The sequence below is a fragment of the Agelaius phoeniceus genome, chromosome Z (genome assembly GCF_051311805.1).
Source record: "Agelaius phoeniceus isolate bAgePho1 chromosome Z, bAgePho1.hap1, whole genome shotgun sequence".
NCBI lineage: Eukaryota > Metazoa > Chordata > Aves > Passeriformes > Icteridae > Agelaius > Agelaius phoeniceus.
In genome coordinates, this window is record NC_135303.1 from 84,090,958 (window position 1) to 84,105,541 (window position 14,584).

Sequence of the window (14,584 nt, forward strand, 5' to 3'; positions counted from 1 at the left end):
TGGGGCGGGCACCCTTCTCCCCCTCTTCCCTGCGCTGCCCGCAGCCGGGGGGATCGGGAGCGGAGCGTGGCTTTGCGGGGCTGTGTGTTGATGTCCCCTCACTCCCACCGCACATCTGCCGCGACCCTGACACATCTGGCCGCCGCCCCGCCGCGGGGCAGCATCTGCAGGCACATCTGGGCGCGCGCGGCCCCTCCCCGCGGGCACATCTGTCGGCGGCGGGGGGCGGCCCCGCGGCGGGGCGGGAGGAGCGCGGTCGGCGCAGCCCCGCCGCCGGCCGGGGCGGGCAGAGCCGGCGCGGCGCGGAGGGGAGCGACGGCCCGATGGGGCGGCCGGCCGGCAGCCTGGCCCCGCTCCGGCTGCTGCTGCTCCTGGCGCTGGGACACGCCTGGACCTACCGGGAGGAGCCGCAGGACGGCGACAGGTGGGTGTTGCGATAGCGAGGCTGCTTCTGTGCGTGTCCTCCCCATCTACCACCTTCTTTTTCTTTTTTCCTGCCCTTTGGGGTTTTTTTTAATACTCCGACTCCCCGCCTTGCAGGGAGGTTTGCTCCGAGAACAAAATCGCCACCACCCGGTACCCCTGCCTGAAGCCCACGGGAGAGCTCACCACCTGCTTCAGGTGAGCGCCGCAGCCGCGGAGGACGAGGGGCAGAGGGGGCGCGGGGCTCACGCGTGTCCGCGGCTGGGGACTCGCTGCCCGCGGGGAAGGCAGGGGGGGACACACGCGTGTGGGTGTCAGAGGCAGGGACGGCAGCTGTGCCAGCTGTTTGTCTCCCCCCTGCTCTGTGCTAGCCCACCCCGACATTGCCACCACCCCGTGGACCGCGGAGCAGGTAACTTGGTCACATCCCTCCCGCGTTCCGCATCTCCCCTGGCAAGTCCTGCAGTTGTCCCAGGGAAGGGTTTCGGTAACTCGCTGCAAACGTCACCTCTGAGACATCGCTGGAGAGAGAGGGCGCGTGTGGTTCTCATTGCTGTACCGAAGCCACAGACAGTTTTTGATACGGTGAGAGAGGCTTCCTCTGACCTGGGTGTCCGGGACCACATTGGAGCTATAGCTGCATCAGTTGCAGGATAATCATCTGGATCAGTTGCAGCGAGATCATCTGAATTTGTGCTAGGCAAAATGTATCTGAAATTAGGTAGATGAATCACTCTCAGAATTGGTAACTTCTTCAGCAACCAGCTCTGGGGGAGAAATGAGGCAGAGGCCTCTGAAATTAAGATGAATCTAATCACAAGTTTTCATTTTTCAGCTATGTGTTTGAGAAACATAATCTGTTTTAATGATGATAGCTGTCCAGAGCTGTCAGTGATTGACAGTGGATGTGCTTTTTTGAAGAGCTGTACACAAAGTATGAGCACACATGTATCCCTTTGCTGATGCCCTCAGGTTAGCATTGTCCCCACAGACGAGATATTTCATGTATGAAAGCTGCTTCTTATGAGAGGCTGCTTTGTGGAGGCAACTGTGCTCTGCCTGTGTGTGTATGCTTGCATGTGACAAGGAGCCACTTCTGTATACCAAAATTACGGTAACATGTGCAGAAAGTGTTACAGAGAGTGTCCACTCTTCAGAGAGTGTCCATCTCTTCAGAGAGTGTCCATCTCTTCTGTTTGGCATTAATTCCAAAGAGCTGTGGACAAACATTGCAGCAATGTTGTCCCTCTCCCATGCTCTCAGGCTTGTTCATACCCTCTGGCAGCCACAGCCGCATGGGACAGTGTCGTGCCACTGCCCAGTTCTTAGGAGCATTAGCTTCCTCCCAGTCCCTGGGAAGGGCTGTGTAGGGAATGGAGACCACCCTGCCCTGCATCCCTTATCTTCTCTCTCCCCTCTCACTGTGAAGGTGAGGCAGAACCCTCTTACAAGCAGCTCTGTAACATCGAGTGGCAGCACATTTTGGGAGAGGGACAGTGTGAAGGTTTTGCAGGTTCTTGGTTGAACCTGCAGCATTTCTCTGCTGCAGATTTGGGGGCAGAGCACTGGGGTGGACAAGACAGTTCTGAGTGGGGAGTTACTGAATGAAGAAGCCAGAGCAGGAGCTGCATAAGGCAGCACACACATCACCATCCTGCTCCTTTGTGTGTGTCCCAAAATCCGTCTGAGGAAAATGATTCTGCTTTGTGTGTGACAGACGAGGACTACACAGGCTCCACTGGCAGCTATGGACCAATGTGCAAAGAAAGCAGGACTCTGTCCAGCTGCCAATTCCCACTTCCTTCATCCTTCCTGAGGTATTTCTGACCTTTGGGCTCTGGTTGTGACAAGCCTCCCTCCCCAGCTCTCCCTCTGCACAATCCCAAGAGGTATTCACTGTCCCAAATCAGCACAGTCTGTGTGGCTGAGAATTTGGAAATTGCTGCATCGACTTCTTGGTTGTTTTAGTTCAAATATTTTCTGTATCTATGACTTCCAAGTCTCCCTTGCTTTAAAAAAGAAAAAAAATTCCATTTCTGTGTAATCATGTATTTTTAAGGTTTAACCTTTAGGCTTGGGTGAGGGCTCCATTCCTCACCCTGCAAGGTCTCCTTCGTGAGAGATGCACAAGAGCAGGGCAGCAGCTCTGAGAGGGAGCAGCTCTGCTCAGCAGAGCAGCTCTGCACCGAGCACAGACCTGAGCTGGCAGTCCTGCCCCTCGGAGCTGTGGCATGCTCTGACAAGGACCTGCAGCATCACCTACCCGAGGTGGTAAACCCCAGGGGCACCCCACTGCTCCTGGTAGCAAGGTGTGCTCTCAGCAGGCACGTGGGATTACCCTTGGCAGAACACATTTTAATCTAAGATTCATTAATACTTTGAGGTTGAGGCTGTTAACAAGACAACAGGAAACTTGCAAGTGTTGACTAATCCTGTGGTGCCTCAAGGCAGATTTTGTTTCATAGGACATTCAGGAGCTTAAGGATTCAGTTTTCATCTCTGCAATGACAACCAACTCTTAAAGAACTTCAGCTTGGTAGAAACTCAGCTGTGGCTTTTAGGAGCTTTCACTCCAGGTTTCAGATAAACTTGATTTTGCTGTTCTATTGTTTATTCTTACAACACTTCATTTTTTTATCTTCCTACACATCTTTATCACAGTATTTCATAATGACAATAGTTATGTAATTTATATACATTGTTAGAAGTAGATAAAGGAATAGTAAATGTCAGCTTCTATTTACTATTAGCAGACACACCTAACTTCTTTTCTAGGTCAAAGTACCATTTGTGTAGAAATTATACAAACTGACACAAAATTTATCTTGATATATCAGGCATAAGGCAACATGCACTGCTACTGATGATTTTTTCTGAAATTAGTTAAATAAAATAAGGAATACATATGAAGCTAGACATCAAAATTCCTGACCAAAATGCTTGATAAAAAGTAATATCATCCTTTCATTCCTCCTACTGGAATTTGTCATGAAAATCAGCATGTTTTTAGAGCACTTCAATAAAAATAGCATCTTTTCATCACAAAAAGTATTTCTTGATTTTATTTTTTTTAACCAGATTTACTTATGATTAAAGATGATCCAAGTGGAGGACCAAGCCAGAAGTGGGGCCAAGCACTGAGAATATACTGGCATTTTTCCCTGTGGTCATAGCAACCACATACACAATCAGACGTATTTTTTTCTTTTGAATGTGTGCAGTCTGGACCTTGGTTTAGTTTGATTTGTGATTTTTTTTAATATGTCCTCTGTATTTGTTTTCATAAGAGTACAAAAGAACAGATGCAAAAAGCAGAGGGAGCTTATACAAAATCTTTTCCGTGGAAATCTCATTTAAACTTTTGTATGTAACTGCACAAAGTACGCAGTACTGATGTCCCCATCAGGTAGGTATGGAGAAGAATTTCTGCAGATTTGTTGATAATAGTATGGTCCAATAAGACTTTGAATTCCTACTGTATGCATAAATTCATCAAATTTTAGTAAATTTGGGAAGCATGAAAATATGAAGCCCCAGTGTCTTGTTACTGTCTTCTCCAGTTGTTTGGATGTGATGTTAACCTGTTTCATACAGACTTCTAAACACTTTGTTGGCATAAAAAATTACACAAATGTTGCATTTTTCTCCAGTGCCTGTGACAATTCAGTTTGTGCATCCTTGCAGCAGTCCTTTTTATTACAGTCCTTCTTTCATTTCCATTTTAAACAGTGCTCCTGTATGTTTTTGCTCTGGTCCAGAAGGAAAAGCAGCATCTGGGGCAGGTATTCCCTTGCTTCATCCTGATTGTGGAGCTGCGTTCCCATAAGGGAGTGGTAGTGGTTATGTCACTTCCAAGTTCAGGAGGATTAACATCTAATCTGGTACAATTTATTAATTGGAGTTTCTCCCTTCTTAAAAACCAAGCGTGATTGCTACAGTAACTGTTGTATATTAGGAGAGCTGCATATTTTACTCAGTTAGAATTCAGAGAGTGCAGTGAATTATTCAGAATCATTCAATATGTGTACTTAGAAATATTTTCTAGTGGGAAGCTGTTAGGAGTTGTAGGAAGATTCAAGCATGAAACGTGGGAAAACAAGAATATTTTCATTGCCTGACTATGGCCATCTCTTTGCCTACTAGACACTTAAATATTGTTGTGAGTTGACATGGAAGAAATAATCTTGCTGCTCCTCAGAAAATTTTTATAAAATGTTAAATTAGGAGACCAGCAGCCGTAAATCAGGGAGGTGGACATTTGAACCTGGATCTGCACATCTGGGAAGAACACTTTAGCCATTGCCCTCATGGGCGAAGGGAAGATTTGGGTTTTTTTTTTTTCTTTTATTCAGATGAAACTGTTAGTCTAAATTGGTTGACAAAACTGATTATTTTTAAAACAAATACACTATTGACATGGTAAGAGAAATTATCCATCTTTCTCTAGCATCACTGTAAGTAGTCTCCAGCATTTTTTGCTGAAAATGAAGCATCCAAGGACAGGTTATACCCTAATTTTGTGTATATAGTGATGGAGACTTCACCTGGTCCTTCCTTCTGCAGCGAGGGGTAAACAGTTTAGAATAAGGGTGCACAACAATTCTAGGTAATGATGGTGAAATCTTTGTGAAGATGAGCCAACTCTTTATATATATCTCCAAACATGCTCCATGTTGTGGAACTTAAATCTTGGCTAAGAACTTAATCTGTAACTTTTTTTTTTAGTATTTTGCAAGCAAGATCTTTTAAAATAGGACTAACACATTTCAGTGTAGGTTGTCAGCTTCTTCATCTGATAGTTAGCAGCTACAAGTATGTTGCATAAGTCCTTCCAGCACTTCAAGTTTCAAATTATGCTGTAAAAAATTGTTCTACATGTCCTAAAAAAAAGACAATTCAAATGTATTGTGAAAGAGAATGCATATATATTTATACCCTCCTTTGTTCTGATGATAAACAGAGATCGCAAGCATTTCTTTTTACCCTCTTCAATGCTGATACTGCTGTTGAAGCCTACTATTTTTTATAGACTGTATAATTTTGCACATTCTTAAAAGATAAAAGTAATTGCAAAGAAGTTGGATTGTAGCTGTTTCACAAAGAGCAGCACTTTCACTAATATGCCCTTGGGGACCATATGCAATTCCTGGTTCCCAGATACTCAGCGAGCATGTAGCAGAGCTTTCCAACATGAGAAAAAATTGCTGTATATAGTTTTGCAGCTTTCAGCTGGAGCAAGCAGGGATAATCGTTGGTCATCTTATCTTCTGACTTTACTTTTCATAAATTTCTTTTTTATAGTTGTTATTGCATTTCCTCTCTGAAGTTTTGCTGACTATTGCATATCATTGAAAGAGCCCCAACTGATATAATATAACAGTTAAACAAGCAACTAACCTGATTAGAGCAAACTAATGCCTAATCTCCAGTTATCTTGAAGGGAAATACACTCCATAGTAGAATTTTTCTGAAAATGTAGAGAGAATATGATTTCAAACTTTGTATTGGTTTCAGAAAACTAAACATACAGAATATACATATATATTCACATTAAAAAAAAAATCTTCCAGGGAATTGTCATCACAGGTAGAACTTTTTACATATCTATGAATAAAATTTTCTTCAATGCAGAACATTTTCTTTTCTTACAAAACAGCGTATGCTACAATGGTGCCAAGAGATTCTTCCTAGCTTTCCTAGATGTTTTTTTCACTATTGCTTTTGAAGTAGCACTTTCAAGCTGTATAGTTCTGACTGCATTCAGCCCTGAGTTTCATTCATTGATTGCCAGAGGAACAGATTGCTCATAGCTACTGAGACACATTGTGAATATCTGCTGGTTAAGGGTAACACCAATGTCATACAGCTGCCTTTAGGCTTCCACACTACACTTGGGTGGCCGTGACTTTCTGTGTCACTTTTCTGTCTCAGGTGCTAAGAATAAGAAAGCAAATTATTTCTGGGTTTTGGTGATGTTAGGGACACCTGAGATCTCAGCAGATGTGGATGATACTGGCTGCAGCAGAGACTCCTGCAGCAAAACGCGGCACTCCTTTGGGTTTCCTGTGCAGTGTCTCCTCTGTACAGCCAATTCACTACAAAATGAAGCAATTTAATTAATGGTCTTAGAGAACGTTGCGTAATTACTGTGAGTGGTGCTCTCAGGTACGATGTGCTAATTAAAGGATGAGGTCAGGCAAGTGGTCCTTCACGTAGGCCAGGAGTTTTTGATGTTCACATCAAAGCAGTTTGGAGAATTTTAGAACTGGCAAGCCAAGAGCTTTATGATAAGTGCCCTGCTTGGTGGTTTGATTGATAATGAAACCCAGGTGCTTTGCATTATGGTTTTCATCTACAGAATATAGGGTTAAATATGAACTGACTTTGCTGGCCGTGTCGTCTAGCTCAGAGACTCCAGACAAACAAAATAGTAGCCCCAGGGCCTCCCATGCCTGATACGAAATAGGTAATAAAAATAGGCCGCCAAAGGGAGCATGACGTTTGTAATTATCTTAAGTATTGTATATGTTCCCTAAGGTCAGGCTGTTTTGTCCTTAAAAAAGTGATTGTAGTCTCTCCTGCTAACAGCAGGATGTTATTAATACTTGTATTACTGCTCCCATTGTGATAGACACCCATTGAGCTGAGTTGTGCTGTACTGATTGCAGACAAAACAGGCAAGACAGAAAAGGCAGGAATGGGAGGAAAAAAATATGGAGCAGCAGTGAAGAGAAAGGATAAAACACCCAGGGGCATGGAGCAAGCAGAAAAAAAGAACTGATACAGCCATAAAAAGACAAAAATTCTGTCTTTGTGGTGGTTTGTGTGACAGATACGTGTATGACAGAAGGGAGGTAATCACTCTCCAAAGAAGTATAATTTAAATGCTCCCAGGCTTCTATTTAAGTTGAACCCATAAAAACAAAACATCAGCCAAAATCAGACAAAAACCCACACGCACGCACTCCTGGGAGGATTCCTGTTCTCCCAGCTAGACTTGGAGCTAAGCTACAGGCCCTGATGCATCTTCCCTTGACAGCCTCTCCCCTTTCCTTCCTTCCTCAGTCTGGAAAATCTCTCTCCCTCTCTGTCCCTCTCTGTAAAGTGTGTGTCTGTGCAGGGGCAGGAGGGACAACTTACAGGCAGATATTTAAATTTCCCTTTCAGTCCTTACTCTGTCCAGATTGCCTGCGTTCCTTGCCATAGCAAAGAGGTTTTTTGGAAGAAGTTAAGCATGAAATATTTAAAGTACTTGTGGAAAAGTAGATCAGGCTTGCTAAAGATCCCAGGTAAGACAGGATTGCCCATATTCTGCTGTGAAAGCCATTGCCCAGTACAAAGAACATGTGAGCAACAGGTTTTTTTGAGACCTCTGCTGTGCAGTTCTGTTTTTCTGTCATTGCATGTGTGGAAGTTACTGCATGTGGGGAACAAGGTCACACGAAGCAGCTATGAGGGAGATGCCTGATGTTGATGTACAGTAAGCAGTTACCCTATACCTGGGATAGATCTCATTTCAGATTATGTTCACTCTTGTGCAGTGCTGGTCATTTGAGCAGGTGTGATTTTGGGTTTCATTGAGATTGTGGTGAATTCTAACAGTCTTGAGTTTAATATTTTTGTTTTGCCTCCACCTCAGTGACCTGAGTCCTGAGATGACTTTTGTCTCAAAGTGCGCGTTACTACTGAGTGCTCAGTACCCATGTCACTGCAGCTGGAGCTGTTGGGGATGGCACAGGGCTCTGTAATGAGTCAGTGACGGGAGATGGGTCTCTCCTCTCTGGAGACCTTGTGTTGCTTACATCTCATGCATATGGATCACTCCAGGGTTCCTCTTTTTAATTGTGTCCACCACCCCAAACGAGCAAAGCTGACTTTGATTTGCAGTAAAAAAATGCTTTCCCCAAAGTCTGCTCAGATTTTTTTTCTGTGTTGTCCATTTTCTGCTTGCTCGGTTTCAGTTTTCAAACTAATAGGAGCTTCTTTTATGAACTAACAGTAGCAAATGTCACCCTGCTGCTCAACTTTGCCAGTTCTTCTATGTGGTTCCAATTGTAAGCAGAAACAATGGAAAGCAGAATCCATGCAATCCTGACTTGATTTCTTCTTGGCCTAGTAAAAAAAAAGTAATTTGTTTGCATCTCCTTGAGAGTAGCTCTGTTTAACTGTTGAGGAGAAAAATAATTTCAGTTTTAGACAGTAATCTCAGAGCTTAGTGTTTAGAAAATCCTTCTCCCTTAAAGAGTGTTTTCCATTGTGTTGTGTTGATTTCATTGCTGATCCTGGTTCAAAAAATGAAGTACAAGACCATCAAGCATTTAGCATACATCCAGCTATTGTAAATAATTTCTTCTGAGTTTCTTTGTTAGTTTCAAGTTCTAACCACATTCGTTTTAATTGCCAATCTGTGCTGTAATTGAAATGAGGTGAAATACACAGTGTTTGTACTAACTGTATTAATTTTAGCAGCCACTCAGTAGTAAACACACATTAAACAAAATTCTTCTCCTTCCTTTTCAAATGGACTGGGAGATAAAGTGGTGCAGACACAGTGTTTTAAGTGGGAAAGAGAGGCAAAATCTAAACTATAATCCAAGTTTTTAAGTGGATCATTTTTGGAAAAATGAATAAGCATATTATAGGTCAATGGCAAGTTGTTGTAGAGCGTGAGTTTGGAGAAATATAAAACAATATTCATGTGGGCTAGAAAATATTTATCTTTCTAGGGAAAAATTATAGTGCATAGCTTCCAGCATAAAGTAGCAGTGTTCATGTTGGCTTCATTATCTCACTATCAGCTGTCAAGGAGGAAGGCTGACCACCTAATTCTCTGTAACAAAGTGTGCATGTCCAAGAAGTTGTACTGTACAGTCTTCAAAATGGATGAAGAAATACATAAAGTATTATCATGATATCTCATGGGAAATGGATGACTGCTGAAAATACAGAAATTTGTGAAAGTACACCCAGGATAAAAGTGTGCTCAGAATAAAAGAGAGAAAATAACTTTATTGGATGCATTTTTTCTTTGTAAATAACTTCCTGCCCAGAGCTCCAATGTCTTTGCAGAATGTTAATATTTCTGTGATCACATTCAACACGTTTAATGTATGTTGTAAACCGGACATCTTGCCTACTCAATAAGATGTTATTATCATACTCAATTTTCACTAAAGAGTTTATTATCATAGCTGCATGAAAATAGTGGTGTCATTTCCTAAACATTGCTCTCTGGAATTCTGACAAAACCCCTTAGTTTAGAGATTATTGCCTTGGAGAGTTGAAACAAAAAATAGACAAAGGGAAAATTATTTAATCTTTAAAACATCATCTGTGGGAAGAGAAAAAAACCAGGTGAAAACAGGGTTTTTGGTAGTTTATTGGTAGTTCTTAGTGATTGAGAAGTGGAGGTTGAGAAAGAGACTTGAGGGACCGGGACTAGAGCTACTGTTTGGTAAATGCTTAATCCTGCTGGGAATATCTGCTTTTAACTGCAGCTTCCTGAGGCAGGAGTAAGGAGCAGTGGCAGACGGACAATGCTGGCAGCCTGGGCTGATCTTTGGAATTCTGTAGCATGATGAACCCAGCTGCTGGTCTGCACAGTGGCCTGGACAGTCTAAGGGCAAGTGGTGCCTCAGACTGTGACTCCTGTGGTGCCTCAGACACTGATTTCTTGATGTATTACTTAATGGGCTGCTCGTATGCAAAAAAGTATGTTTGCTTTGGCAGTTGTATGAAGGTTATTTTGATGCATATTTGGATTTTAAAAGCTTATTAGGGTTTTTTTATTTATTTTGTTTTCCCGAGGAAAGTGTATGCCTACTCTACTGGACTTGCCTGGAGAGATAAGGAGCCTGTTGCAAATAGATCGCTGGGGGGACTTTGTGGGGTTTTTTTTGTTGTTGTTTTTTGGTTTCGTTTGGGACTTTTTGTTTCTTTGTTTTTGGGGTGGTTTTTTTTTGTTTGCTTTGTTTGTTAGTTTGTTTGGTTTGTGGGGGTTAGTTTGTTTTTAATTTAATGAGGTTTGGGGTTTTTTTAGAGTTTTCGTGCAAAAGTATTCATTTCAAGCTCTTCTCATTTTAAAATTAAGAAACATAAAATGGAACGGGGAATGTAATTAGAGAATGTGGGATTGATTTTTATTCTACCTTATTCTGCTCGCCTTCTAGCTTGTCTAGTAGCAAACCAGAAGATACTGGACATGCTACTTCAAAGAGTGTTGCCCTGCTCAGTGTCATACTTCAGTTCCCTACATTTCTAACTTCCATCAATGCACAGTAAATTAGGGATGACAAAGGGAATTGGGACAATCTGACACGTCCCAGTTTTCAGATATTTCTGTTCAGGGTCTGCTTTAGGAGTTCAGGCACCAGTTCTTTTCACTGTGTATGGTCAATGAGGAGAAAGGGAAAGCTTGCTTCACAGCAAGCTAACATAATATTTCCTCTTAGTTTTAAGACTTAAAGATAAATGGAAATTTTGCTGTCATATAACCTCAGCAAAGAGCTTTATCCACTAGGTTTTGTAAAGATAGACCTGCATTCCTGAATCTCCTCTGGGTTTGAAGTAAATTCAAAGTGCAATCAAACCTTCTCCTTGTGTTTGATCTTAAATTAGGCCCTTTTCCTGCAGAAATTTCTGTGTGTGGCACAGGAGCTTAAAAACATTTTATGATTGTGTCTGCAGGACTGGCCCCTTTTTGATTTTTCTTAGAAGCTCACCTCTGTTAAAAGATGTCTCTCTTGGTCCCTGCATGGGCACTAAAGAGGTCGTATGAAAAGATTTGCAGAGGTTTGCATTTCCATAGCTCTGCTGACTTCCCTGGACCTACACCAAAGTGCGTCAGTTAGAGAATTCTTCATAATTATTCTTAGCATTCCATGAAAAAGAAAAAAAAAAGTGCAGAAAGATGTTAAAACAGATTGAACACATCTTACCAACAAAGCGAATTCTCTGCCTGGTTTTCCAAGCTGAGATTGTTGGCCAGAGTCTTGTTTTTGCTGTTTGTTGTCCTCGTGCTGACCCACACTTGAATTTGCGGTTTTATTGACCGTGCCTGGAAGGGTCCTGGATGGTGCCCTTCCAGATTTACATCAGAGGGAGCACTGTGATCCAGGGAGGCAGTGGGGTTTAACCTTAGGAGGGCCTTGCCAGGAGTCGAGTTCTAGGTCCTGGGCTTCATTTCTCTGCTCCTCAGGGAGCTGTATCATGCCAAATTCTGCTTTCAGTTACCCACTAAAGTTCTCTATAGGATGTCAATATTACCTAATTCTCCAGCTATAAAATGGAGGGGAAAGTCTAATTTATGCCTCACAGGGAAGAAAGAGAACCTGAAAGCTTATGCTGAAGATGTAGCACTCCTGTTACAGCAAAGAAGATTGTTGTAAATCAAATGTTCAAATAACTTGCTAGACTTTGTTTACTTTCGTGATTTGCTGTCATTCCAGTTCAACAAAATACTACTGTTTGAGATAAGAAGAAAAAATGCACATTTTTAAAAGTATATTTTTTCATACCCACCAAGAGACAAATTAGATTTTTGAGATGTTTTCTTATGTTTCAAAAGTATCCAGAGTATTTCCACAGCGGGAGTAAGCTAATGGTACATCACTGGAACATCTCCAGTGAAAATAACTGTGGCAGAGTGAAAAGAGCAGTAGAAAACAAGTAGTCAGGAACAACAATGGCAAAAATACACATATATTTATTTATACATCCTTGTTTACAGTATAGACCTCTGGATATTTTTAAATACCAATAAAAGTAGACCTCAAACATTTTCATTGACCTTACAGTCATTACACTTATAAGTAGTTCCAATGAAAAGAAAACTCTTCCAAGAAATTTTCCTCAAGGACTTGACAAAGATTTAATACAGGACAAATATATTTTCAGGATGGAATGAGAGGGAAAACTTTCCTGTGTTCAGATTCCTCTTAATTGTGTATTAGGTCTGAAGATCCTGGCTGTATTCCATGTTGTTCCATTTGTTGCTTGCCTCTGTAAGGCTTCTCTTTTGGAAGAAAGAACCAAACAAATCTAGCAATCCTTTTATTAAATGCCATCTTGACCTTGCTTCCTGGAAATATAATGACCCAAAGGATGAAAAATTACAGCAAGTGTTTATTACTGAAATCCAGTCTCAGTTGTGAGAAGATTAAGTGTTTCAAAAGATTTAATATCCTGCCTGCTTCAATGGGATGCATGTGGAAAAGAGCTGCAAAGCAACAGAGAACTGGAAATGGCTGTGTGATGTCTTGCTCTGTAGGCATGTGGTTGATATTTATGGGAAATGCTTGAGAACATGAGTTTTAGAACTGATCCTAACCACAACCCGATTTCCCTATCAGGCTGCTGTTGGGAAGACTTGGACCATGTATCCTTACATTGTACCAAACTATCTGATGACAATGCAGAGATAAGCAGAGACTCCCAAAATATGGGTTTGGAAGTCAGCTGGCAATTTGGTGTTTTGCAGGTGAATACCAATATCTGAATGAAAAGCTACCTTAATCCTGATTTTTTTGGAAGGAAAACTGTAGTACCTAAGCCCATTTGTATGTATGAAAAAATTTGTTGATGAGGAAGGTTTATTTGGTGAAGCAGAGTCTTGATAAATAGAGAAGTAGATGCTAACTTCTATTAGAAATAAGTTTTATTTTTAAATGTACTAAACAGCAGATTTTAAATAATTCCAAGTTTTTCCTTATTCCTGGAGACAAAATGAAGTTGTTTGTCTTTGGAGATGCTTTTCCATCTTTTACTGCTGTATTGTAGGAAAACCTCCCCCATTTGAAAGACTCCCTGAGACATTTTGTGATGCCTTTATGAAATGTAGCTTAGTTTATTGGGCAGAACATTTCTTTTGCAGCCCTTCCTGAAATACAAGTTTTATGAGCAGATGCAAGGTGTTTTTCATTATTTGGTAGCAGATACATAGACCATGGCAGATTATCTGCCTGCTTTACTCAGACTAAATGCACATCTTTGGAATATTTGAGAGGCACAGACACCTGCTGCCTTTGGTTTGTATTTTTTTCGTACTGATTTTCATACAACTTCATTTTATAAATTTCCTTCTTAAAGAGTAAATTTTCCACAATGTATTTTTATGTTAACTGCTCTGAGGTAATTCACAGGCTACATTTAGATGTTTCACCATTCCCTTTGTAAAGTCAATGTTTAGATGGAGGATTAGCCACCCTGAGGTTTTCCTTTTACAGTATAGGGCTGAAAACCATAACAAAAAGAAATTATTTATAAACTTACCATCTCAGTTCTTGAAGTTGGAAAGGTTCTGACAATCTTTTAGCTGTCTCCGATGGCAAAGTATGGATTCTCTTGGAAGAAATTTAGGCTGAGATACCACAGCATATGCACATAAAAATGGTACATAAATTACTCTGTCATTCAAGTGACCATGAATACTTTGTGTTTGGGTTTACTGCCTGTGTACAAAAAAATTAGCTAGAGTCAAAACCTGTTTTGCACCACTAGTGCAAACTGGATATAGTTCCATTGGATTTGATTGAACTTCTCTAGATTTATGCTGCTTAAATAATGGTGAAAATAAGATTTCGTCCTTGAAATTCAACTTTTGTGAGGTCTTCCAGTTCCCATCAGGATGAAGCAATTTGATTGTATTTAACAATGAATCATCTAACTCAGCAATTGCTGTGTATGAGCAATTAAGTTCTGTTTTTTTAGAACTCTTCTGTCTCACCATAGATTTTAAAAGTTATTTTTGATTGTTGGTTATGCAAGATTAAAGGAAAAAATCAGCAAGAGAAAAAGCCCCAACAAAAACCTAGCAAAATCCAGGTTTCTTGCATAATTTGTTTGGCTGATCAGCACTTTTGGCTGCTTCTAAATAAATAAGTAAGATATATGCAATTATTCTAAAAAGTTGGAAATCCTCAATGAACTAATGTATCTTCACTAAAACCGATGAGACTTTGCATTTTTAGCCCTGTCCTGTCAAGATCAGTGTAATTTTATTCTCAGCCCTGTGATGCCCTAAGAGATGGATGATCTAACCATTTGGATGCTTCAACCCATTGAGTTTGGTAGGAGTCCAACACCTGTGTATCATCTGCCTGTGATCAAGTAAAGGGTATGTGGAACATAAGAATTAGGAGGGAGCAGTTAATTCTGATGTAAG

General features: G+C 41.2%; 1 protein-coding gene across 1 annotated transcript in view; it reads left to right on the forward strand.

Moving 5' to 3' along the window:
• Positions 1 to 212: 212 nt before the first annotated feature.
• The window catches only part of CCBE1 (collagen and calcium binding EGF domains 1), a 95,745-nt gene continuing 81,373 nt past the window's right edge, over positions 213 to 14,584 (forward strand). The window contains exons 1-2 of the mRNA XM_054652656.2: positions 213 to 424; positions 541 to 621. Coding sequence (XP_054508631.2) covers positions 324 to 424; positions 541 to 621 — 182 coding nt within the window. The 5' untranslated portion in view covers positions 213 to 323. The remainder of the gene's footprint in view (positions 425 to 540; positions 622 to 14,584) is intronic.